Source organism: Taeniopygia guttata, chromosome 5, assembly GCF_048771995.1.
Source record: "Taeniopygia guttata chromosome 5, bTaeGut7.mat, whole genome shotgun sequence".
In the NCBI taxonomy this organism is placed as follows: Eukaryota; Metazoa; Chordata; class Aves; order Passeriformes; family Estrildidae; genus Taeniopygia; species Taeniopygia guttata.
In genome coordinates, this window is record NC_133030.1 from 43285697 (window position 1) to 43309999 (window position 24303).

At 51.1% G+C, this 24303-nt stretch overlaps 1 protein-coding gene across 2 annotated transcripts; it reads right to left on the reverse strand.

Annotated features, from left to right (window-relative positions):
- Positions 1–2603: 2603 nt before the first annotated feature.
- ISM2 (isthmin 2) lies at positions 2604–22720 on the reverse strand. 2 transcript variants are annotated; one of them, XM_072930293.1, is made up of 6 exons: positions 21780–22720; positions 8864–9124; positions 7981–8356; positions 7049–7189; positions 6470–6541; positions 2604–6005 (listed from the first exon to the last, which is right to left on the reverse strand). In XM_072930293.1, the coding sequence occupies exons 1-6, from the start codon at positions 21918–21920 to the stop codon at positions 5488–5490; spliced, it is 1509 nt and encodes a 502-aa protein (XP_072786394.1). In that variant the 5' UTR covers positions 21921–22720; the 3' UTR covers positions 2604–5487. The 2 variants fall into 2 exon arrangements, with proteins under 2 accessions (XP_072786394.1, XP_030130619.2); XM_030274759.4 differs by having other exon boundaries at positions 6470–6547.
- Between the last annotated feature and the right edge of the window lie 1583 nt (positions 22721–24303).

A 24303-nucleotide genomic window follows, 5' to 3' on the forward strand; every position in this document is an offset into this window, starting at 1 on the left:
TTGAGGGCTCTTCCAGCAAAACTGACTACCCTGAGTTATGCTGGTTCTTCCCCAGCTGGCTCCCTGCCCCGCAGGCTGGAAATCACCATCCCCACAGCAGCAGAACAGGCTCTGTAATGTAGCCATGCCTTGGCTGCTGTTCACACGTGAATCCCTTGGACTAACCCAGCAGTGAAGAAAGCTTGTGCTAAAAGGCCAGGCTGTGCACTCAGGCAGAGTGTGCCAGGCTGTGCCAGCTCTAATGGGGCACAGCAGTGGTAATTAAGGCCTTACACCACTTCAGACATTCACTCGGTGAAGAGATCTGAGCCTTAAGTCATGCTAGAGAAGGTCACTGCAGTACATCTGCCAGCAGACACACACCCCTGCAGCTACAGCTGACCTCCAGTGCAGCTACACGATGCTAATGAGAAACCCCAGACCTCTGCTTTATTTGGAAGTATTGGAAAACAGTCACAGTTTAGTAGTCCTTCAGCTATTTGGGGAAGGGAAGGATATATAAGGTTAGGGGGAAAAGCAAGGTTCAGTATAGTCTGACCCAAAGGCTCTTTAAGAATCTGACACAGTAGAAGAGGGAAAGTACTGTCAATTAAAGAAAACAAAGGTAAAAAAACCAGAAAACAGTAGTGAATTTTTCACAGTAATGGAAGTCAGAGGTGGCTCCTCACTGACTGTGCCGTTATGATGCACATAGAGATGAGTAATAAGCAACCATCGAACAATAAACCAAAAGGGGTCTTTGAACTTTTTAAAGACTGTAGGCAATGCTCTGTATAATAGTTTTAATAGTACATAAGGGAAGGCCTAATAAACCTGTAATGAATCCAGTACATTTTGGTATAGAAGATAATATACTCGGTAACTTAAAAAAATTACATTACCACTGGTGCTGTAAAAGACAAGTTTAGGAGACAAGTTAAGAATCAAAAATTATCTTGACCAAGTGGAAAATGAGGTCAGCAGGACTACAGCTGAAAACCTGCAGTCTGATGGGGCTTATTGTTTTTTTCTAGTTTTCTGCTCCAGAGATGTGCCATCAGCATAGAAGACTAATGTGGCCACACAGTGAAATATGTCCCTTCACAAGCCAGAACAGGGGTGTCTGAAAGGTTTGTTTCTTTTTTAGAGCTACAGTTCTAGAGATCCACAGACTCAAGATCCACAGACCACAGCCACACCTTGCTCTTTCCTAGGTTAATACCAGGCATTGCAGTTCAGGCCTGCTGCACAGGCTTTGGCTAAACTCTCCTGGCATTATCATTCTCTTTTCTCCTTCCAGAGGAGACCCTTCTGGGCCCAGCTGGGTTTTTTGTGTGCTTTCTAAGTAGTGGATTCTTGGAGCTGAAGCCCTGAAAAAAAAAATCAGATAATGGGATCTCCATGCTGTAAGCATGTTCCTACATAATCTCACGTTCATCCCTGAGAGATGGCCTTTCCTCACCGCACCTCTGCCCCAGCAAAATCTGGGCATGGCTCCTTCTGTGTGCAAACACCACTACACACTGGATGACAGGGGACTGGTCCAGCTCAGCTCTAGTCCAGGCTGGCAGACTGAGACAACTCAACAGTAACCAGTCAGGAAGTTTTGTGCTCAAAGCAGCAGGCAAAAGCGCAGTTTAGACTGCCACAGACTCACTCTATGATTTCAGGCGACATCTCCAGGTCTTCAGCACCTGCAGAATTAGGGCAGGAATTCTTCCTGCTTCCATCCTCTGGCTGTGGGATTTCTATATCCCAGGAGTTTCACAGCAGGGCCCATCATCCAACACGGCAAGGACCTTGTTGCAGAGGATAAAAGCACATTAGGCATGTTATATACATAGCAGTAACTGCTGACTGCCCCTCCAGGGAGAGTGATTTTCTCTGAGCAGAGTGGAGCTCAGCCTGCTATGCTTGGCTTGGGCTCCATGCAACAATGTTTTTGATGTTGCAGAATGCCAGTAGGAAGCCCCCAGCATCCTTCACTGAGAGGAGTCACCTGCTCCCCCCAGGCAGGGGCCAGCAATGGTGCCAGGCAGCTGTGAAGCAGTGTCTCATGCTGGAGAAGCAGATTAACCCTTGACAGATGTGCAGCCAGCACAAAGCAAAAGGCAAAACAGAGGAGGGGAAACAGCAAGAACTTGGAAGTGTTTATGATTTACACACTAAATTAACAGCAGCAAGAAGCTGTGATCCCTGGAAAGCTTTGCAAATCCCCCTGCTATAATTAGCTGTTGGCTCTGGACGTGGTTTGCCAAAACAATTTCTTAGCTGGGATGATGCTGGGGTTTTTTCCCCCTGCTGTGGTGTGCTTGACCATCAGCTAGTACCCAGCTCTGGCCAGGCTGACCATGGAATAAAGCCCAAGGTCAGGGCTGGGGCACAGGTAACGCATTTGCTTCTCAGCACTGACCCTGAGGGTCTTCTTGTAGGAGGCTTCCTTCCCTGTAGGCAGAACTTCACATATCCCATGGGCTCCAGATAGTTTTTCTTACCTGTGACTTTTGCAGCCAGACAACTTCAAATGCAAATGTTAAGGGAAGGAACCCAAGACATACAGCATTAAACATAAATAAATAGCAACACATGCTTCAGTCACAACTGAATGACATCAGCATGACATATACATATATAAAGTGCTTTATTGCAGCATCAGATTAAAGAATTCTTCTCTGTGAAATTTTGTAGGAATAAAAGACATTTTATATATATATAATATATATAAACACCCAATAAACTTAAGGAGTGAAAGCTTAGAGATTCATTACTTAAATAGCAGTGGGCTGGACAGAATCTTTGACAGGATATAAAAATAAAACACTTGCTTAATGTCTGCTTTTCTCATGATGCTCTGCAAAGCCTCACGGTGCATAAGGTGCTTGTATGAGGAACAACGGTGCTTGTTTCTCATGCTCCAGTTTGTGCCTGTATTGTCCAAACCACAGAGGCAGCAAAGCAGAACAGCTACTTGGCTCTAAGCTAGCTTTTGAGGGGATGTTGGGGAACGGGGGAGTATCAATGCAGGAAATTTTTTTACTTGCCCTTGGACAGGAACTCCAGTTCTTACAGGAATTACACTTTTTTTTTCTGGGCGTTAGACTGGTTGACATAGCCAGAGTAAAGACAAGAGTAAAAATCCTGGGTAACACTCCTACTGTTAGAGCACTTCCTTAGAGAGCAGCCAGTTTAACAAACAAAATGGCTGAGCTTTTGCAAGTGTTCTTCAAAAAAGACTGTTTGTAGAGGTCCTGCTTCCATGCATGGGTCCAATACTGAACACTAGGCACATTCAACAGGAGGTTGTTTTAAAGAAGTCTGCACTGATGGTAAATAAATTTCACGGATCATGTTAATGATGGCATATGGTATGGGAGAAGAAATATGCTCTGCTGAATGACAGCAGTTCACAAGCTCATCCTTCCACGGCTTCAGATGCATTTGCTTCCATGTCTCTTGCTGAGTCTCCCTGGCTCTCAGAACCAAGCCACCAGATCACTGTCACCCCCCTCTCGACCACCTCTATATGACCTACCTCTTTGCCAGAAAGCAAATGAATGACCATCTGGGCTAGAGAACATGTAGTGATCATGAAAATGTTCCAAGGTCTAGGTCTCCATCCATGCTTATTTGGCTCTCTTCCTTCTCACCATTTACAGAACACTGGTTGTCTCAAACTGCATGTCTGTTGGAAAATGGATGATGTCTGCAAGTATTTTGATAGAACCCATATCCACAGTCTAGGGATACAAGGGTGTAAAAATAGTTGAGTAAGAATAATTCAGCAATAACTTCATTAATACTTTTGTTTTACCAGCTATGAAGTCTTAGGTATGGATGACCAGGGATGCAATATTCTATCAGTAACCAAGGCAAATGGATCAACATACCACACAACAGATACAAAGACACCCCCAGAAAGACTCTCCAAAGAGCTTTCAGAATATTCACTGAGGCTGGAGATAGCTCCTGTAAAAGCGACAGACAGTACAGGATGGTCCACTGAGGACCACTGCAACCAGTTTTTTGGTTCAACAGTGCCCTGCAGAAGTACATGGAGTAGCTAGCAGCCTTGTATGAAACCTCTAGAGTATAAATGACTCCATTCTTCTTTATATGTGCTTGACTTTTATTTCCCCTGGTGCATAAAACTTCTTAAATAAAAGCTATAAATTTTCTGCCAGTTCAGCAACTGAATGTCCAGGGACAAAGGTGCTCAGCCTAGTTTATCTGCAGAAAAGCTTCCAAAATATGCTGGGAGACACTGCCATGGACCTGTGAAAAGCTGAATAAAACCCAGGCAAGATCAAAGTGCCAACAGAGAGCATCATAATCCCTGATCTGTGGACACCAGGTTGTGTGTGCATTATTACCACGTGTGTCTTCCTCCTCTGGAGCCACATTTGTGAGCCTGGCCAGGAAGCGAGCCTGAGGGGTCCTGGCTTGGTTTGTCTGGACTGCCTCCAGGTGGGGACTTGGGCAGACACAGAATGGAGCAGCTGGGGACATGGGCAGACTCAGCATGGAGCCGAGCCAAGCTTGGCTCAGTGCTTTTTGCTCCTCACCAGCAATGGCACAAGCAGCGGCCAAGGTGCCTCCTGCCCCTGGGAGGGCTGTGAGTGGGAAACACAGGACTTTCTTTTGGGCTGTGTCACAGGTGCTCCTGAGACCCTCTGGGGACTGCCAAGCGGCCAAGGTCTGGTGGAGGGTTAGTGCTGTGACTTGTACAGATGCTACCACCCTGCTCCCCCACGCACCAGGGCAGAAATGCACACAAGGTGGTGTGTCCCCACGCTGACCTCCTGTGAGGTCACACGATACACCCTACAGGTAGCTTTGTTAGCCAAAACCCTGGTGGCTAGGCAACCTTGGCAAGGAAGCCCAGGCAGCCAGTCTCCTCCTGCCCCACAGCCCACTCCCCCAGACTTACAGATCCATAAGCCTTTCCCTGCTCCTTCCCAACTGCACATGCACAAACCCAGGATGAGGGGCTCTGCTCTGTATGCATGGCTGAACAGCCCTGCACTCTCTAGGAAGACCTACCCCCAGTTTCAGACATAAACCAGCGTGTAACAGGGCAGGTGTACAGACAAGAGCAGGCAGCTATGCCTGCAGCAGCTCCTCAGATGTTGTGTGAAGCCAGCAAGAGCCGAGTCCACTTTGCCCTGTGCTCAGCTTTCAGGCTGCGTTCAAAGGTCATAGAGAATAAAAGCAGACAGGAGCAGCCCCTTGTTCCCTTTATACCTCCCAGCCCCTGCTGCTCTCCACATGCTAGGCCAGGAGCCCTGGACTGCAGGACTGCCCTGGGTGGCACGGCAGGGACTGCACCACAATGACCACCAGCACCCTCAGCAATCGGAGGAGACACTCCTCTGAGGGGGTGAGATGGACAGTGCATCCTCCCCGTTTTGCCTGGCACCACTGAGGAGCCCATGAGCGGGGTCAGGGCTGGCCAGGCTGTGCAGGGACGCAAGCCAGTGGTGGTCGTGGCACCTCTGAGAGCGGCTGTGGCTAGTACTCCTTGGCCTCCTGCAGCTGGGACAGGTACTCCTCCTCAGTGGGGTTGTCAGCACACCGCTGCCCATTGTTGGGGGGCCGGACGGCGTGATACCGGCTCCAGTCACCCTTGCAGAGGATCCAGGGCAGCATGTCCACCTTGTAGTGCAGCTCCGGGGAGAACTCGGTGCTGATGAGGTTGGGGACACCGGCTCCCTTGCCGCGGGTGATGAGGCGGGTGTGCTCGTCGTAGCAGCAGTGCTGGGCGGCCAGGGTGGTGCTGTCCAGGGACAGCATGGAGCGCAGGCAGAAGCGCGCCGTCGGCTTGTAGATGTCCAGGCGCTCCTTGGGCCCGCTGGCATCCCGCCATCGGAAGCTCTTGCCCTGCTGCTCGTCCCGCAGGTTGACGGCGCTGTAGACGGCCTCCAGCGGGTATGAGCAGGGGCAGCTGGGCAGGTCCGTCAGCACCTTGCTCAGGTACTTGGTGAGGAAGTCGCTCTTGCAGTTCAGCCACTTCTCACAGCTGTCCACCTCTGGGGGAGGGTACCAAAAGAATGAGGGCATGCACACTCTGCACCCCACTTTACCCAGCAGCCATTTGCCTGAGGCCATGCCAAAACCACCAGTGGAGCCTGCAACCACCAGGTAGGAGCAGCCAGGCTCTTGGGATGGGAGCCAGGCTCCACGCCCAAGGCAGTGGCAGAGGGAAGGGGTTTTGCACTGGGGCCAGGCTGGCAACATTCCCTCATGAGAGAAGGCACGTGGCAGGCTGGCTTCAGCCCCTGAACCCTAAAGCAGGACTGTGTTGTACCAGGGCTATGGGAGCACCTGGGTTTGGCAGCATGACCACTGCACATGGCAGTGGTTTGGGTGGTTTAGGTCTGGATACCAGACGCAGAATCCCTTGGCTGAACCCTGAACCCTCCCCGCCAGCCAGCTACAGCCCTCCCCAGGTCTGTCACTGAAGCCCCAGTGCAAAGCAGAGGCAGAGGCTGACCTGAGTTGAACAGCTCTGTGGTGTTGTCGGTTTTGAAAGGTGTCTCCTCTGTGGGGAAGACCATCTCTCCTTCTGCTCCTTGAGACAGAAAAAAAACCCAAAACAAAGAGCCCAGCTGAACACTGGAGGAAAGGTGTTTTTTTCCCTCTGTATGTGCACCAGACACCACCTATCTCCCAGCCCCTCTCCTGCCACTTCTTTGGTAAAAAGCCCTGTGTTTGGAAGGAAGGGCCAGCAGCAAAACTGGCCCAACAGAAGCTGTTAGTTATGTAAATCACAGTGGATAGAGCTGACTCTCAATATGTCTCAGGAGAGGATTTCAAGCTCTCAGTGTGAGAGAGGTGCAAGAAGTCACACACCAAGCTTAATGCCAGCTCTACCACCCCTGGGCCCCACACAACTGCCTCGGGAGCCATGAAACCCAATCACAGCTTCTTTGCGGAAACAAAGTCCCATGGTCATTAGCCCTGATCACATTAAACATAACTAAGCATGAGCAATGCCCAGCCTGCAGCAGTGGGGGATGAGCCCACATCAAAGTTAGACAGTACCCAAGGACTGTTCTGGCCAGGGGCTCACCAGGGCAGTGTGTCAGATCACAGGTCCTCGACTCTGTCGCTGTGCATGCATAGCCACAGGATCGGGTCCTCTTCTGGTTGCCACTGCCACAGGTGTTGCTGCAAGGGGACCATGGGCTCCACTCCTCCTCATCTTCATAGTCTGTGCACGGCAGGGAAGAGGCAAAGAGTGATGGACCGCAGCAAAGCTTTAGCAGGAGGGGAGACAGCAGCCACCTGGGACCTCCCTCAGCTCTGCCTCTATTCCTGGACAGGGACAGTGCTGCCTGGGGCACACAGAGATGCCCAGCCACACAATGCCAAGGACCAACTCCATCTTCACTGCCAACCCCAGGGAAGCAGCCCTGAACAAAGGCTCTCATTCTCATAGCTTTGCTCCAGTCATACCAACCATACCACTGCCGACCCCCACATGGCCTAGCACACTGGCCATGATGCTGAACATCATGTATTAGCAAAGGCTGGCTGGTTTTGGGGTCATGGCCGGGAAGCTGCAGGCAGGAGCTGCTGTGGGGCCCTGGCCCATCTGCCCACTAGAATCTGTCATCCAGCTCTCTGCAGCTCCTCTCTTGGGGGAAACCCAGGCCTGTGGAAAAGGCTTCTGGCACTGATGTCACTACAGGGACCTGAGTCAATGGCAGCAGCACCCATCATTAAACATCTATACTGTATGTCTCATCTGAGCATGCCTTTGCTAGAGCCCATGCTCCAGTGATTACATGCAAGGACAATTCCTGCTGGGACACTGGTATGACTGACTGCTGGCAGCCCCAGCTGAGTGTGCTGGCCTTGCTCCTTGGCATGCCTGCTTATTTTGTACGTAGGAGCTGAGCACTAGTGTGCTGTGATCCCTGGTGGAGGGCTGCAGGCCCGGCAGGACAGGGGAGGGCATGGCTGGTCTGCAGGGCAGCTGCACATGCCAAGAGAACTCACCGTAATTATATTTCTCCTTAAAGATCCAGTTTTTCTGCCCAGGCCATCGCTGGTCCCAGTTACCACCTACTCCACTAAGCATGGACTCCTCCTCCTCATATTCTGTTGGGTAATCTTCCTCTTCATCATCATCCTCTTCTTCTTCCTCCCTGTCTTCTACATCCAGGTTGTCATCCTCTTCTTCCTCTTCCTCCTCCTCTTCATCTTCCTCCTCCTCCTCCCCTTCAGCAGGGTCAGTGTATTCCCAGAAGAGGGGCCAGAATAGGTCCTTGTGAGACAACCACTCAGAGGATGTCAGAGACCAGTCATTGCTTGTCTCCTTCAACAAGTCCATCTCCATCTCAGCCTGAGGATCATCCACCACTTCAATGGTCACCTGGTGGGCAGATATGAGGTGAGGCAAGGCAGTGAGCTGGGGCACAGCCCTTGGACAGACCTACCAGACCATGCACTGGCTCCCAGCCCAAGTGGCCACAGGCACTCAGGGCTGCAGGACCGTATGAGGAGCACAAATGGTATCTCCTCATCCAGAGGGACTGAGCAGGGACAGAGTGGGAAGCACAGGGTGGCTTTTGGTCACCCACAGGGGCCAACACCACCCTCAGAAATTGAGAGGTCCCCCATGTAAGGATGGTTTACTCCTGCCCTGTGAAGAGGGGGTGGGGTGGGGCAGGGGAAAGACTGTGAGCAAATTCCTCAGCTGGGGACCTCCTCCATGTTTGCTATCTGCAGCTGGCAGTCACCAAGAAAACAGATGACAGCAGCCACACAGACCCTGCTCATAAGATCTCTTCTCTTAAGGAACCAAATGAGGTTGGAGAGCACCACTTACCCCACAGCACTCACCCACTCCCCCCTTGGCCCTCTCAGACCCACTCCCCACCTGGATGTTGGGGTTCTGGGCACTCAGGTCCACATTGGCCAGTCCCGGCAAGTTCTGCAGGTCCAGCATGAAGGGCAGGCTCTCCTCCTGGCCAGCACCACTGGGCTGGGGCAGTGCTGGGCTCCTGGCAGCCTGCTGAGCCACCCCTCTGCGCCTGTGCCGCCGCGGGCCAGCCTGCCCACTCCGCCTCAGCCCCCGTGCCTTGCCCGATGGCGGCAGCTCCTCGTCCCCTGCTGAACGGGGGCTGGATGATGCTGATACCTGGTGAGGGAAATGTCAGAGAGAACATCTCCTGATGGTGGTGGTGAAGGACAGCGAGCAAACCACTACCCAGCAAAGAGAAGTCTGGTCTCCTGCCCCAAACAGTTCCTCCACCCCATCTTATTGCAGCATCAGGATAGCAATTAACATGTTAATCAATCAAGTTAATACCAAGTGCCCTGTGCTGTGCCAGTGCTCAGTTCTGCTGCATCTGAACCTACAGGTCTAATCAGACTGGTACTTCCCAACCCCATGACCACCTCCCTGCACTCCTCTGCTGTCCTATTGCCCATCTCATCTGGCTTTCCACTTCTCACTCTCCCTTTTTATCTATTTCTCAGGCCCTGGAAATGGTTTAACAACAAGGGTTGCTTCTGGTCAGAGTTACCACAAGTCTTGTTTTATACTTTTATATATTTATATAAAAAGTTTACAACCAGGGCTTTATGACAAAGGGGAAAACCTCAGCCAAATACATTGTTCTGTGGTATTGGTATTAGGGCAGATGACTCCAAGCTGCACAAGTTTAATTGAAATTTCTGATGGTGCCCAAAGGCCACCACAAAGACACAAAGAAACTGCTGGCAGATATAACCCAGCTACCTTTAGCTCTTTGGGAAAGGGAAGATACCCAGCCAAACAAGTCAACAAAACTCACTTGCGAGCGCTGCCAATGGCTCTAAGTGCTGCTGCCACTCCAGGGGCACATGGCTAACCCTCCAGTCCCAGGAGGAGCAGGGGTAGCAGACAGGGAGCCGTGCCCGAGAGGCAACCCCAGGCCGAGTTCCCACGTTCCCGTGCCGCAGCCGGGGCGCGCTGGCACCAGGGAGCGAAGAGCGTGACTGCAGGGGCCCGCAGGCTCCGGGTGCCCGAGAAACCCGAGACGGGAACAACTGGCAAAGCCCCCCCAGAGGCACGGGCGTCCTTGGGAAGGGCCCCGCGGCTCAAGGCTGAGAGCAGAGGTGCCCGAACTCCCAGCATCTCTGCCAGTGTCCGCCTTTTTCTGGCTGCCCAGCTGAAACCCCCTTTTGTTCCCAAGCTCTCACCCTTCGCGTCAGCCCAGTCGAGAGCCGTGGGATTAACGAAGAGCATGGAGTGCCCCCTCCCCACAGCGCCGGGCGGGGGGGGACGAGAGAGGCATTTCTACCTGCAATTAGAGCCAGATGGTTTGGGGAAGGACTCCCCTCCCTTTCATCCTGATCACTGGAGCACTTCAAAGGCAGCTGGAGCCTAGCCAGACTCTCATGAGCGCACACAGCCCGTCCCCAGCCCTGTCCCTGTACATCAAAGCCCGCGATCCCTCCATCCCCGGGGGAGGGAAAAGAGCAGCAGGGACGCTGCTGGTCCCTTGGCTGCTGCCCAGGGCAGGCTGAACGCAGGGAACGGCCGGTGACAGACTCCACCAGATGGGCCCAGAGGAGAGAGGGCTGCAGAGAGGACAGAACCTGTGCTGCCCAGAGAGAGTGTTTGGGGCTTGTTCCTCTCCCTGGCCTGGAGGACTCCTGAGGCACTGCTGGTAGCAAACCTGAGCAGAAAGATACCCCTGCGTACACCTTCCTGTCCCAGCTCCCTCTGTCCCCGTCCAAACCATAATGGTTTGGGAAGAATGCATGGGAATGATGCCTGGCTCTGCCTCAGCCTATTTCCCAGTGCCTGAACCCCTTGCTGGGTCTCCTTTCATGTCCCAGGAGTCCTTGACAAGAAGTAGGGAGCCCAGGTGGAACAAAAACAGCAAAGGGGGCTGAGCAGGCTGAGCCATGTCCCAGTGCTGGCTGCACAACACTGCCTGCTGGTGCTGGGTTTGCTGCCAGCTACTCATGCCCAACACAAGCCCTGCACAAGAGAATGACAACAGCCCTGGAAGGCTGGCGTTCCTGCCTAATTTGCAAAGAGCTTATTGGGCTGGGTAAGCTCATGTCACACACAACCCAAATTTAATACACATGGAAAGTGAGGTCTCCTCTAGCAACAAGATCTGAGCTCACCCAAGGACACCAGAGGAAGCAAGCCAGGAACAGACTCAAAGTCTCCAAATTTACACTCAGTGCCTAATTCAGATTTTACGCCCAAACAAGCTCAAGAAATTCAGAGTACTGTTCCCACAGGGAAAATGTAAAAATGCTCCAGGGGAACTGGCTGCAAAAGTGTTGCAGCGCAAACAGAACTCCCTCAGCTCCCAGATACTCTGGAGGCATAAGCATGACAGAGGTTGCCACCCTGGATGGCCAAGAGCCCTTCAGAAATGGTCACTACAATGTACCACCCCACGCTTCCCTCCTGTTGGCATCTGCATCACTCTGAAGCTTTGCTGGGTTAAAATCTGTCCCTGCATCAGATGTCCTCCCATCTACGGCTCAGTGCCCTGCCCCAGACAATCAATCAATGGATTTAACAAGCTCTTAGAAAGCCCAGCACTCCCTCCAGGTCACAGCATCCATGGCATCAGATGTGTCTTCTCCAAGACATCAAGGGTCCCCTGACAGCCACACAAGCAGCTGCCCTTGAGGTTTGCACTCCTGCTGCATGACACCCATCCTCTCCTCTGCACTGCCCAAGGAGCAGCTGGATAAAGCCATCAAGGGTGGAGGTCAGCCACTGCAGCGGGCTAAGGGAAGAGAAGACTTTGCTTATCCAGAGGGAACACTCTATTCCTGTGCTCTCTATAGAGCACAGGAGAAAGCCTGAAAACCATTGGAGAGCTGGTCATCAGCAGCTCCCTTCTTCTACCACCATGGAACCAGAGTGCAGTGCTGGGAAGCCATCAGTGTCTTCCAGCCGAGTTCCAACCTTCTCCTGCAACCAGCCAGCACCAAGCAAAGGAAAAAGCTGAACAAGGAATTGCCACAGATATTCCTGTTTACATTTGGCATATCCTACCTGGCTGGGAGTAAGAGAAACTCTGGGGCAGCACTCAGGAAAGAGCATGGACTTTCCATTTGTGAAGATCATGTGTTGACTGAAGGCTGTAAGCAGGACCATACCTGCCCACCTACCAGCCCAGGAGCCCTTCCCACATAGTCCAGGCTGTCCCACGCGTAGGGCTGACCACTAAAACATCTTGAGGCACAAGCTTAGAAGAGATGTTTGGAAGGGGAAATAACTCATTAGCAATTCACTGCAATGTCACGCCTACTTTGTACATAACACGGGCAACAAGGTGTGTGGAAAAGGCCACACATCATTGCTCTAGAGACCAAAAGCTGACATTTTTCCATTTCTAGTCCATACACCTCTATAAGAATTGCTCAAAAATCTGGAGATGATGAAAAGAGCAGCCACAAAAACATTTCAAGGGATGGAAAGACTTTTCCAGTGAAAGACTTGTACAATTCAATTTGTTTCTCATGCTGAAAAAAGAAAGCAATTACTCAGTTTTCCAGTTCTTTAAGGCAGTAATCCATCAGGCACCAGAGACTATAATCCAGAACAGAAACACATAATAGGAAGCAATGTGCCCAAGTCAAAGCCAAACAAATTTAACTGAGGAATAAGGATCATACTTTTAATGCCATAGGTAATTAACCACAGGAACAATTAAAAAGAAAAGTGACAATTTTTCTTGTGGAGACTGCCAAACCCACATCACTGGGCTCAACACATGAGTACTGCAACTGCACTAGGGAAGAAATTCAAGGCTCTAGTAATTTCTTCTGCTCTTAAAATTTGTGATTTTGCTAGAAATGTTTGTAAGGCTTTGAACTAAATCTGGGTTAAGGAAGCAAATGCCAATGTTCATGTGCTGCAGCTCTTACCATTAGAGACATGACATTTCAGATCCTACAGCAGTTTTAAACCTGAAAACATTATCAGATTAGTTCCTGTGCTGTACTGCACTTTGGCAACCAAGGACACCACCACACTGCCACTTACAAAACCACAGGTACTTGTCCCTCCAGCACATTCCTCAGCATTTCTGTAGGAGTTGCAAGCTGCCAGGGCACCCAACAGCAGTGCTCTTTGTAACCACATGGACTGCTGAGCAGAGCTGCCCCTCATCATGGAGTTAAACCAATCCAAGCACATTTGAGAGAACTCTCCTGGCAGGGAAGCACTTCTAGAGCTTGTGCATCAGCAGCCAGTGGAGCAAGCAAGTCACCAGCACAGGACAAGCTCAGAGGATGCAGCTTCTACCCACACCTATCCCAGCCAATTATCGAGCACATAAACTCATTCAACTTGAACCACAGAAACCTGTGCACACGGCAGTCAGATCAGAGGCAACATTCAGGCTGTGCTTTGGGCTTGTTAACACTGCAGTGAAGAAAATGACGTATTTGCTAAAGGCTGGTATCACACTGAGCTATAATTATAAGGAATGGGGGCTTTTGTTGCTTAATCATTACTGCTTGTGTTAGGTTTCCTTTGAACAGTTTTACCATGCTGTATTGAAACAAGAAACCACCAGAAGAACTATTGATCTTTTCCTGAATAGACCTTCCTTCTCTTTCCCCCAAGCTTTCCAACATTATTTTAAAATCTGTCTGTTGCAAATTCTTGCCCACTTATGAATTAGTCAAGTACTTTTTTTTTTTAACCATAAAACTTTTCCTTTTATATTTACCTAAATGAGCTGCAAGGATCTGGAGAAAGTATTAAAAAAATTGTCTTTGGACTGAACTGGGTAGGAACAACTCCAGAGTAGGATTTTACTATAAAGCCATACTACAAAGCTATGGAAGTAGAGAAGGCTGGTTGGTTGCATTAGAAGGAAGCCCAGCATGTCTGGAGTTAGCTCTGGGGTTGCAGTTTGCAGAAAGGCTCATGACAATTTTTGCTGGTGGGATGGGGAGAAAGGGAGGTTTTTCTAGTGCTAATAGGTAACACTGCTGTCTCTTTAAAATAAAGTTGAACAGCAGGGTGATCACCAGGAACAAATGCAGTGTGCCATGATGCCTCCCTCCCACAGAACATGTTTTCTCCTCTATGAGGCACTGCCCAAATAAAGGGCTTTTTTAGTCCATCCAGATGAAATCACCATGGCCTCCTGAGGGCTGTAGTTTGATCCTCTGGCTCATAACCCATCCACCCGTCCACCAGCACATAACCTATCTACTGGCAGGCTTTCAGCCAGATGGAAAATCCATGGGACACATATCAGGCAAGTGACCTCTGCCACCCATCAGCTCATCACCCACTTAAGGGATTTCCCAGAGCTGTGACAGAGCACAGCATCTTCAGAAGTGTCAAGATCTGGGTGGGTACCTACGAGATAACAGTGAAGGCAAACATGCCGCTCAGTTCCTCTCACTGTCTGCAAGACCTTCTGAGCCACAATCCCAGCCATCAGATCCAACACATTTAGGCTTACAGACAGGTGGCTTAGCAGGAGCTGTCACTCAGGATTTTGACATGTGAGCTCTGGCATATCTGCCAGAGGTAATTTCAAGAAGTTAACACCTCCAGTTGCCTCCCTCTTCTTGTGCTCTGGGTTACACTCCTGCCCGCAAAGGGGCTGTGGCACAGGTGAAGAGCAGAAATGAGACTTCCCAAGTGCTGTAATATCCCATCCACCTCAGGATCAACTTACATGGGTGCTGTGAGCGGGGGTATTGGTTTGTTTGGTTGGTTTTGTTGGTTTGTTCTTTTCTTTTAATAAAGACTCCCTTTAGGTTTTAGGAGAGTTCTACAAGTGCTCATGGAACAGACAAGGCACTTGGTTATCATGCTTACGTGGGCAGACCCTGTTTATGACAGACCAGCAGGAGCCAGCAGCAAACTGTGGGCTGTGCAGATAATTATTACGCCCTCATGATTATAATTTTCATTCAGTTATCAAAATACTTCAGATCATATGGTATCACTTTCTTTTCTAAACTAGCTTCATTCCAACTGTCTTGGGTAGGGAGCTGCAGGAGGCAGCATCAAAGGCTTCCTCATGTTTCACATTTATTTTCATGTCTCACAGTTGCAACAACTGTAATCTCAGAACTCTTTCCAAGGTCGGTGACTCAGTTGCCCCTGAGGCAGAGCCAGCCCTGGAGCAGAAGACACCACAGCGCAGAGAAGCAGCAGCACGCAGCACCATGAGGAGCAAGGACACAGCACAGTTGACTTTGTGCAAGTCAAAAATGAGGAGGTTGTCCAGGCTACTCAGAATGCTTCTCCCCATGTATCCCACTGGCAGAACCCAGCTCCTCTCACCAGTTGCCTCTCCTGTGGGTGTGCTCATGGCATCCTCACTCCCCTGATCACTTGTGACACAAGGAGGAAAAGCAGCAGCCTTGTGGCCTTTCACCTCACCATGCCAAGCTGCTGACCTCTTCATACAAAGCATGCTTGTTTCACTGGCAGATGTTTCTCTGCCATAAATGTCTTCTCCCTGTTCAACACTGAGACAAATTTCTTTGTCTGCAAGGCTCCCATTTTGCAAAGAAAATGATGTGCTGCTCAGGTAGCCTGCGGCCAGGCCAGGCATCCATGTGGGTCTCCCATGTTGTTCTTGGAGAAGACTCTTGAGAAGGGTCACCCCAGCTCAGTTCCTTCTCCCCACCTGCCCCAAAGGAGGAACTGGGCTGCTTTCCACACAGATGAACCACACAGGCCTCGACATGGAGAAGCTGGAGCATGTCCTTGGCACCGCTGATACGTCCCAGCACAGCAGATGGGGCTGTCTTCGCACCAGAGACTCTGCCCAAGCACAAAGGTCCCAGCGGCCAATTCTTGAGAGGTGGTGCCTGCTGCAAGGACACCAGCTGGTGGCAAGGCACCCATTTCCTGAAGATCCTGAGACTTTGGCTCAGTCGTGGGTATGGGAGCAAGGCCCCCACAGGGACTGCACAGAGAGGTCCCCCAGAGAGATGAACAGACACACATCCACATCCTCTGGTGCTCTCTGGCAAACGCTCCTGCTAGGGCACATGGTTTCTGCTAACACAGTTGAGCAGTAATACAAATAAGCTCCCAAGGCATCAGAGGGAGTAGCTGCTAACTTGTTCCAGTTCTAAACCCCATGTGCTTCAGTAACCATTAACTTGTTTCAGCTAATGATCTGCATTTGCTAGTCTGCACACCGTAACTCTCCCACTGCTCCAGCTGCTGCTTCCTCGCCTGCCACAGCCCAGGCAGAACTGTAAAAGGAAGAAAACCCCAAATATCACAAAGCAGGCGTAGCAACTGACAGGACCCGATCAACACCAGCCTCCCCCTGCCGGCTAGAAGAGGTGGGGAGGAAATCACAAGCAGGAGGGAGTGCATTTTATTCTCTTTGAAGATGTATCCTTGCCCTAGAGACTAAACCAACCTGAACCCCAAGAGGCATTGGTGCCCTTCATGCCAAGGGCCACCTAGGACTCAGAGGCAGGCAGGTCACCATATTTTTGGTGTCTTCATCTCCTAAGTACTGAGATGAAAGTACATCTCAAACAGCTTCTCAGACAACCCCCCAGAGTCCCTACACAGAATGAACATGGAGAAACTGAATTTCTTGGAAGCAGGCTGACTTTTATACCTGGCCACATAAAAGCATCAGACTGCCCAATGAAGGTTCCTTGAAAAAATATTCTACCAAAACAAACAAACAAGAAATAGTCCTTACACTGCACTTTTGCAAGCTTCTTTCTGAAACAAATTTGATCTAACACAGAAATATGCTGCAATCTCTTCCTTGTTCCAGTATATTATACAAAACCTGAGCCTCTGGCTGATAACATTTGCTTTGAAGGAGCTGGTCAGCACAGGTATACCTTGCTGGCCTGCCTGCAGCTCAGACTGTCCTCAGGCTTCCCTAAGGGAAGTATCAGACTTCTTATTTGAGGATTAATCTGAGAGGAAGGGTACTTACTGCTATTGTGGACCAGTTTTCACTCCCTACCCCTAAAACACTGACAAGAGGAAAGCAGGAATCACTCTCCAGTACACTCCCTCTATCACCCCACTGCGAAGGATCATGGCCGGAGGCAGGATGATCCTCCAGTTTGACTGTCTTTGAGGAAAGATTCTGCACGAGTTGGACAATTTTGGGAACCTAGAGAGAGTGCAGGGTAATACCCTGTGGGGTGATTTATGCCTAATCTCTTCCCCTTACATGTGCCTTTTACAGGAACCCCTTTGATTGTAACAATGGGAACGCAGCAGACCTATTTGTGCAGTGAAAATGGAAGAAGCCCCTTGTTGGGCAGCTTCCCTACACCCGGCTCTCCTTTGTTTCTGCTGCTGTCTCAGCCCCAGGGCGGGAGGGTTTTCAACTGTGTTGACTAAGATAATTTGGCACTTCTCAAAAGGGAATTTGCTACAAAAGGCGAAGTACCTCCCTGCGCACAAAGAGCCCCTTTCAGAGCGGAAGGATGCTTCAGTGAACGTTTTGTACCCACAAATCCGACCTCCGCCAAGGACAAAGCCAGGGACAAGAACGCTTAATTGCTGAAGAAATGAAAAGGTAAAAAGCACATCCTCAGGCAGAATGACTCTGCTACTGACACAGCCCGCAGTGGCGGCGGGGATCAGGCGGTGCAGGCAGCCAGCACGGAGCCAGCTGCCCGCTCGTACCGCAGGGCGCTCCCGCAGGGTGACACAAGCTGGACATCCACGGCAGGGAGAGACGGCTCTGGGGAAACGGAGATGCTCTTCTTGGCCAGAGCCCTGGAGGAGTCAAGACGGAGCAAGAGCTGGGCAGGAGGCATAGGGCAGGCCCCCGCAGACCTCTGTGCCTGTGCAGCCCATCGCCCCAATGGTCTCCCCAAACCAATGTGTCTAGGCTCCCAAATGACAGGCTACTCCAGCTTATAGACTCCTGACAAACTCCACTCAAGCCCAGTTGAGATTTCTTTCCCTTTAACACTTTAAATCTAGAACAACCACACAACATCATCTTGGAGCTCCTTCACCTTCTGCTGGTATCTCTGGCCGGGCATCACATCTCTGCTATACATTTAATTCTTAAATGATTTTTAATCAGGTGTAGACCTTCAGTTTTACAAGTAGCTTCCCATCACTTTTCTCACTGCCTGGTTTAGCCAGTAAATAATGTTAGTGTTGTTACTTGTTTCCTTATTTCTCAGGGGCCAGGAGCCAGTCATATCAGGTGCTGCACAAACCCACTGATTTGCAGCCAACTCAGCCTTTATGATATGCTTGATATTGCTTTTGTTGCCTTCCATTATCTCTTATCACAGATGCCAGATTTGCTTTGCTCACAACCTCAGACCAGGGGAAATCCAACAGCAAGTTCTAGCCTGGATCTGCCCCCTGTCCCAGCCCTGAAGTAACATTTGGGGAGTTTGCTGACATTGCTCTTGGGCTCTTCTCCAAAGAGTGGTTTTCTCCTGCAAAAGAGCACTCACCAAGCCCACCAGAGCTGGACTGGGTGGTCTGGACCCTCCACAAAACACTGTTGGCTTGCTCTGCCTCACCCCGGCATTGCTGGGATGTTCCAACATGCCCATCACCCTTCTCGGTTATTCCTGTGTGCAACTATTAAAACTCTTGTGTCAGTTCACACTGATTTAATCACTGAACACTTACATTTGTAGCATGTTAGTACTGTGGCTGTTTTCTGTTTACCAGTGCTCTTCTGGTAAACTGAAGAGTTTTTAAATTTTTCATTTATACCTCTTGACTTTATAAATAAATAAACCATTAAGTGATGTGATGAGCTGTACCTTGTCTCCACAAGGGACACAAGCTTTTCCAAATCTGAAGAGCCACTTAATGGTCAGTGCTCCATCCTGCCACATTTCTGCCCACATCAAAGTACAACACATCCAACCTGCAGAAGTGCTTCTTAAACCCCTGCTGTACACCCATCTGCTGTTTCTGAACCCACCTGCCTTCCCAAATATCACCAAGGAGCAGGTATCTTCTCTTGTTAGAGTCAAGTCACAGTTTGGAAAGAAAACTGCCTTTCAAATTTTCCAGCCTGCCTTTTCAACTTCTAGTCAAATAGACTGACGAAATAACAAAATATTCTCACTACATCTGTTGTTTATGCTGAGCACAGTATAATTTGGGCAAAGCTTTGCTGACCTGTGTCATTGCTAAGATCATGTAAACACAAGTACTTGCTCCTTTGGTAATGGCTGGAAATACTGGATCCTGACGGAGGTACAGGACTTTGGACATACTCATAAGGCTAAGACCCAGAAATAAAGCATGTGTTCCCTATATCCTTCCTACAACAATAAGAACACTTTCTATTTCAAAAAAATTACTGAAAAAGTTATTTGTTTGATTTTTCTAAACTATTTTAGTGTAGAAGTGGAACTCTAAGTCTCAGCACAGATTGCAAAAAATCCCATTCAATTCTAAACCAAGGAAAAATGTTTGCTTTAAACAAAGTTCTTAAATTTTAAAAAGTCCAAGTAATGTAATTGTTTAATGATTTTGATTGTCTATCTGCTCTGCTCTGTCATTTCTATTTTTCTCCTCACAGCCCCCTTCATTCTACCCACATCTGTAGGGCATTACCCATAGTGTAACCAATACTCCAGCTGTGGCTGCCCTGCTGCCATAGAGACAGGACGTATCAGTGCTGCAACACGAACCATCTGTATGTATGACCCAAAATCACTCTGGATTTTTTTTTAACCACCATGCTGCTGTGCTTGTGTTCTCTGCTTTAGTTCAAACAGCTGGGCATGAATACTTTGTCCCCTGCATGCACCATAAACAGAGGATTTCATCACAAAAGGCAGCCAGGAGACACATGCCAATACCTACTGCTTCCTCCCTGCCATGAAAACTGCGCCCCAGTACTCTGAGGGATGCAGGGTGCACCAACAGACTGCCAGAAGAATCCATTCTTCAACTTCCTCCTTGCTCCTAACTTCCACCCTCAAACCTTTGCCTATACCGTTATTGCATGTTTGTATTTCTGCAAGAAGCAAAGGTCCCGGGGACAGAGGCCGCGCTGTGTAAGTGCCGTGTGTGATCTTTGGCTGGCCGCACAACGCTCCCCATTCACAGCCATTCACAAACCGCGACTCACAGCAGCTCACACCTCTCCCATGTATTTTAGATGTCAGATAAAAAGGAGCCTGAGACTTCGCTGCACGGTTTTGTAGTGAGGGTGTGCACAACTTCCTAACAGACAGCTTGTCCCTATCCTTGGTCCCTGCCACAGGGCTGCAAAACCTTCCTGGATTTCAAGTGTAAATCCCTGCTCCTGCAGCTGGAGTCTGAGGTCACTCTGCTTGACATCTGTCTGGCAATTGAAGCAGCATCTACGTCTATAGTTGAAGTTTCAGCAGCAAAGTGCAGCACTAACATATTACCAGCAGTACAGCACATCATCCCCAGCAGTTCTCTTTGCATCTGCTCAATCCACACTGCACTCAAAATCATCACCAGGCTTGATAGTGGTACTTGGCTGGATGCAGCCTGTGCCCCCTCTTGCCCCTCGGCCAAGCATTCATGTGGCAGAGTCCCTCCTCACACTTGTGCCCTGGATTTCGTGCTGGAAGGGAGTTTAGTGCGCCCAACAGGAGCTGCTAGCATGACTTCAGCATGACTCCGCCACAGATCAGACCCCGTTTTGGCATTAACTTGCAATACGGTATATTCCCATCACTTTGTACCTCCTCTCCCAGTCTGACTGACACTGGACATCAAATCTGCTTTCCACACTGCTGCGTATCACCAGCGAGGACTGAGCTGCTCTCACCGTCCTGCTCAAAATCCTCCTATCATCGCTTTTCTCATTCATTCCTTTCACCTACTTTTAGCAGCAGCATTCTTTCAAAGAGTTCTTTTTAAACACAGCTCTGCTGCCTGAATGACTGTTCCTCCAGGAAACAATTTCAAGATGGAAAACAGCTTCTTTTAACCATCCAGTAGTCTTCCTTACTACCCTCTCTCCCGGTGGATTCCTTCCCATTCCCATTCCTGTCATTCCCATCAGGTCCCACCAGCTGGTTCCCAGTCTGACCAGTCCCTCATTGCCTGCTGAAGCTTCCCCTCCCACAGTCCGCGCTCGGCACTCAGCGCGGGCCAGGGCCCGGCACTCCGAGGGGCGAGAGGCGCAGCCCCGGGACATCTCCTGCTCCCGGCCGAGGGGCTCCAAGGCCGCCTGTCCCGGGGAACGCTGCGAGGGCGCAGGTTGCCGGGATGAGAAGGGAGCATGGCCGCTCCGGAACCTGCCCCAGGAGCGTTTCGGCGGGGAGGGGAGGAGAGATGGTGGCTGAAATCCATAGTGGTTTAGGTTTCTGGTAGAGAAGATTTGGCATTCCTAGCAGGGCACCAGTTGCTAATTTAACTGCAGCCGGACCCCTCTCCCCCATCTGGGATGCTTGCCGCCGGAGGCAACGAATCTTCCCAGGCACTGGGTCACGGCACTCGGCCCCGAACTCGGGAAGCTTAAAGCATCCCCTTTCCTTCAGCCTCTGTGCAGCGCGAAGACCTGAGGCTTCCCGAGAATCCCGCAGGCCAGGAATGGTCTCTGCCCCTCAAGGAGTGAGGAAACAGCCCATAAGGGGCGGGGGTTGCTTCTCCCCGCTGCTGCTTCTCTCCCCGGAGCTCTGGGCGGCCGAGCCGCGGGACACGTGTTGGATGCTGCTCCCGTCCGAGACGCACAACTGCCTCCGAGGGAGGGAGCCCCAGTGACCGCCCAGGTGCCCGGCTGCCCCCCTCAGCTTTCCTGGGTGCGGGAGGGGGTGCAGAGGCTGAGGAAGAGCTCGCCTTAGCACCCTCCCGGCTCTCCGTATTTCCCCAAATATCCCCCTACCTCCGCCAGCTTGGAGCTCCTCTCCTTCGGGGTATTGCTGCGCTGTTTCCCCCTCACGGGTAGCCCTCTCACCGCAGCCAGGAAAGTTGTCAGGAAGACGAATCCGAGGATGAGCACGACTTTCCCTCTAATCAGAGGCATCTCTCCCTTCCTCTCTTCCCACCTCGCACGTCCAGGGCAGGCGGTCTGGCAGCACGTCCGCCCTTAATGCTCCAAATCCTGTCCTCCGAGAGGAGCAGTAAAAACGTAAAAAAAAATGATAGATCTTTTATATATATATATAAACCACCGGAGCCGGGAAGTGCGGTGTCCCGACGGGCAGGGGCCGGGGTAGGGTCCGCCGGTCCGGGCCACTCAGCTCCCTCTGATCGCTCTTGCAGTTTGCCGAGCACCTTCCGCTGTCGCGGCTTCCCCGGGTCGCCTGCCGGTACTGATGCTGAAGGATAACCCCGAAAAGCTTCACAAATGTGTGCGGGGAGAGAGGGAGGGCTTCCCACCCCACTTCCTAATCCTTTCGGCAATCCGATTTCTTTGCCTCCTCTTCTCCTCCCCTCTCCGAGTCACTCCCCGGTGCTGCCGCAGCTCTGCAGGCGACGCCGGGCACCGGAGGGCGGACGGGAGGCCGCTCGGCGGGGCGAGGCTCCTGCTCGCATAAAGCGCGGTCCAGCCCCTCCCGGGCGAGCGCCGCGGCTGCCTGCCCCGGGCACGGCCCCGCCGCGCCCCTGCCCCGCTCGGAGGCTGCCGGCACTGCCAGACCTCCCCCCTCTCCCTGCGGACGCTGCCCCCTCCGGGGCGCCACCGCCCGCTCCGCTCCTCCCCTCCCGGCAGCTGCATGGCCGGGGCGGCCGCCCCTCCGCCCGGCGGTGCCCGCGGGGCGCTGCCCCCGCGGCGGGCCCGGCCCGGCCCGGGGCTCTTTGTTCCGCGCCTCGGCGGCGCCGGCCTCGCGCGAGCCCCGCGGCACCGGGCGCTTCCCGCCGGGGCAGCCCCGCCGCCGCTGCGCCTCCCGGCGGGGCGGGGCGGCCGCGGGCCCCGGCGGCTCCGGCCCGGCCGCACCAAGCGGGAGGATGGAGGCGGCCGGGCAGGGAGCTCAGAACCTCCCGCCGCGCCCCCGGGGAAAAGAGCTTGCAAAAGCCGCCCCTTTTCCTCCTTCTCCGAGCGCCAGGGCTGGGGCCGGTCTGCGGAAAGGGGGGACGGGCCCCCCCGCTCCGGAGCCGGTCCCCGACGGGCAGAAACGGGGCTCTGTGCTCCCCGGTGAAAGCTCCGGCTGTTCCCGAATTGCTGGAGAAAGTTTCTACCACTCAAAAGAAGTCTTTATTTCATGATCTGCTGTCTTCTGCGCCGGCAGCATCTTAGCCAACCCTCGAAGCCTGTTGGAAGTATGCAGTGGCTATTTACTTGGGGTGTAGAGAGTATCTTTTCCAGCCTTTCCACAGGCATTCATGAGCCTGTGAAGGAAATTAGGGGAAGGACTATGAAAAAATTACGAAGGAAGGACACTGAAAGGAGGTTTTGCAGCCCACTGAGGAGAAGTGCCAGTGCTGGCACGGTCCCAGAAATGGAGACCTAGAAGGTACAAGCCAACATTTTCTACAGCAGCCTTAGCACAAAGCTGCAAATCACCTGGGCCCATTTGTGTACCCACAGCTAAAATCAGGACCTGCACCTCCTTTTCAAATACTGACATCTGGTTTATGCAGACTTAGGACTGAGATGAATGGAAGGAAATGTTTAAAACAAGACACAAACTGCAAGACAGATGTGAGGTCAAGAATCCCATGTGAGATGGATCAAGAAGCCCTTTCAAACATCTCATTAGCAGCACAGCAGCTGAGAGCAGCCCAGCACTCCTAACAGCACCCAAGGGTAGCAGCCTAGCTTTCAAGCACAGCAGCTTTTTGGGGCCAGCACAGGCACTCATCGTGGGAGTGCTGCACATCAGCAACAGCAGCTACGACTGCAGGCGTCTTTCCACAACAGCAGCGGCTTTTCTAGACTGCACATCAAAGCTCATGCTGTACGACAGACCAGAGACTGCCAAACACCAGCTAAGCATCCATCTCTCATGCAAGGTTTCCTGGCTCTAGAGTACAAGCTTAGAGGGAAACAATGATCTGTCTGAGCTCTCAAACAGGCTATGGTTTTACCCAGTCACTCCAGTATAAAACTCATGTGTTGAATTTTTTGGAGGTTTTTATTTTGGGGGTGAGTGGGAGAGAAACTGGGAAGGAAGAAAAAGAGAGTTCAGTCTCCTAAATAGGGAAAAGCCTCACTAAGAAAAAAAGTGCCAAAATAATGATATAGTGGTTTTGGTTTTTTTTTTAAAGTCTTTATTATGCAGAACATAGAATATATTTGAATGATTTTTTCCCAAGCATTTTTTTTTCTCCAGTGTTTTCTTTTAAACATGCATTGTTACCTTTTTAAAGCCAATGTACCATCCATTTATCTTTTTCCCTGCCCACAGAGCATCCATATTTATGTTAATCACAAGTGTAAAAAAAATTAGACATCTGGCATAAAATAT